This window comes from Trypanosoma cruzi, genomic scaffold (assembly GCF_000209065.1).
Source record: "Trypanosoma cruzi strain CL Brener 1047053517159 genomic scaffold, whole genome shotgun sequence".
NCBI lineage: Eukaryota > Euglenozoa > Kinetoplastea > Trypanosomatida > Trypanosomatidae > Trypanosoma > Trypanosoma cruzi.
The window spans coordinates 400,954-402,465 of NW_001849566.1; the positions used below are offsets into that span (position 1 = coordinate 400,954).

Sequence of the window (1,512 nt, forward strand, 5' to 3'; positions counted from 1 at the left end):
TTGCTACCCATAACAAACTCATCTGTGAGAATCACACCCGTTAATGGAACTAAGTTGGGATGTCGGTAGTGTCGAAAGCGTTCATTAACGGCACTGCACTCTTCTGCAGTTGCGGTGGTCATCACAAGACGGCGCAAGGCAATTTCTTTTCCTGTATAACGAGCTGTTGTTTGATACATTTGCGTCATTAGTTTCGAATTCATTACACTCGGCGCTGGCATATTCTCAATGTTGTATATTGTCGTGTAGTGGGAAAACTTTGAGCTTGTTACGGGAGTGATGCTGCGTGTCGTTGAATGCATCAACAAGGAGGCATTCGGTCTTGCACTCCTCACAGAAGCAGACATAAACAATTGGCCCACGGGCGTGTACGGGGTGGAGGGAAAGGCGTCCGGCAAGTGTTGACAGAACGGGTCAAGAGGTTGAGGGGTGCTGTAAAGTGAAGCCGGTGATGCAACAAAGGCGTTGGTCAACACACCGCCCGCGCTGTTCACATGACGACGTCCGTAAGGATGCTGATTGCTATTTGCACTAGCCCCGCTCATCAAAACATTTCCCCGCCCGAGCAAATTACTCTTCCCGCTCCGGCCCTTTGAATCCATATCTTAATAACGACTGTTTAAGGACTTCTATATACAGACACTGCCGTCACAGGAAGGAGAAATAGGGGACAAATTCACAACGACACCCCCATAGAAAAGGAAAAAAAAAGAGGGAGTAGCAAGATTCCTCTCTCACACACAAAGTAACACAGCAAACACAAGCATCCATAAAAGAAAAAAGGGCACAAAACCACACACACACAGAGAGAGAGAGAGAGAAATAGAGAACAACAACAACAAAAAGGTCGTATTAGCCGCTAAACAAAAATGCCTAGTCGCCTCGACCTCTTTTCTTACCACCTGTGGCCTGTTTCTTCGTGTCCGGGCGTGACTTATTCCTCACTGCTGCGCGTGCCTCGGGCATCACCAATGCCCGCTCGTCCATTCGCACGTTTCGTACACTCGCGCCTCGTATGAGTGATTCACGCGACTTCCAAAAAACGTCTCCCTCAGCGCCTGTCCGGATGCACTGCTTCAGCAGCAAATTCATCAACCTGTCAACCCGCATCACGGTTCCATTGATCGTTTCTCCGTTCGCCAACTCCACCGACACCACCTTTCCCCTACAGTTGCGGAGCACATCCAGCGGTATCACTGACTTCTTCGTGCTCATGCCTTTTTGGCGGTTGAAAGGGGTAGAAAAACTAAGAAGCAAAACAACAGCAGGGCATAAAATAAAAAAGGAAAAAGAATGTAAAAAAGAAATAATTTCTGGCGCCAAAGATAAAAAGACCTCTAGAAATCGGCTGAGCACAACCGCAATCATTTTAAGCCTAAAACAGAGCACAACAAATCAATAACGCGAAAGAATTCAAAACAACAACAACAAAAGGTGCCTCCCGCAGCACGCCCGGTCGTAGTCGTAGAAACCACACCGGAAAAATAGCAACATTTCGTCGTGAGTTGGCCA

At 47.6% G+C, this 1,512-nt stretch overlaps 2 protein-coding genes across 2 annotated transcripts, besides 1 other annotated feature; both read right to left on the reverse strand.

Moving 5' to 3' along the window:
• Positions 1–602, reverse strand: Tc00.1047053457339.19 (hypothetical protein, conserved; the record flags this gene model as incomplete). Its single annotated transcript, XM_797254.1, has 1 exon — positions 1–602. A coding segment is annotated over one exon (602 nt), but the record flags the coding sequence as incomplete, so codon positions are not given.
• Positions 1–1,512: a sequence feature (heterozygous, non-Esmeraldo-like haplotype).
• Positions 874–1,368, reverse strand: Tc00.1047053457339.10 (U6 snRNA-associated Sm-like protein LSm4, putative; the record flags this gene model as incomplete). The annotated part of the gene is made up of 1 exon (XM_797253.1): positions 874–1,368. The coding sequence occupies one exon, from the start codon at positions 1,366–1,368 to the stop codon at positions 874–876; it is 495 nt and encodes a 164-aa protein (XP_802346.1).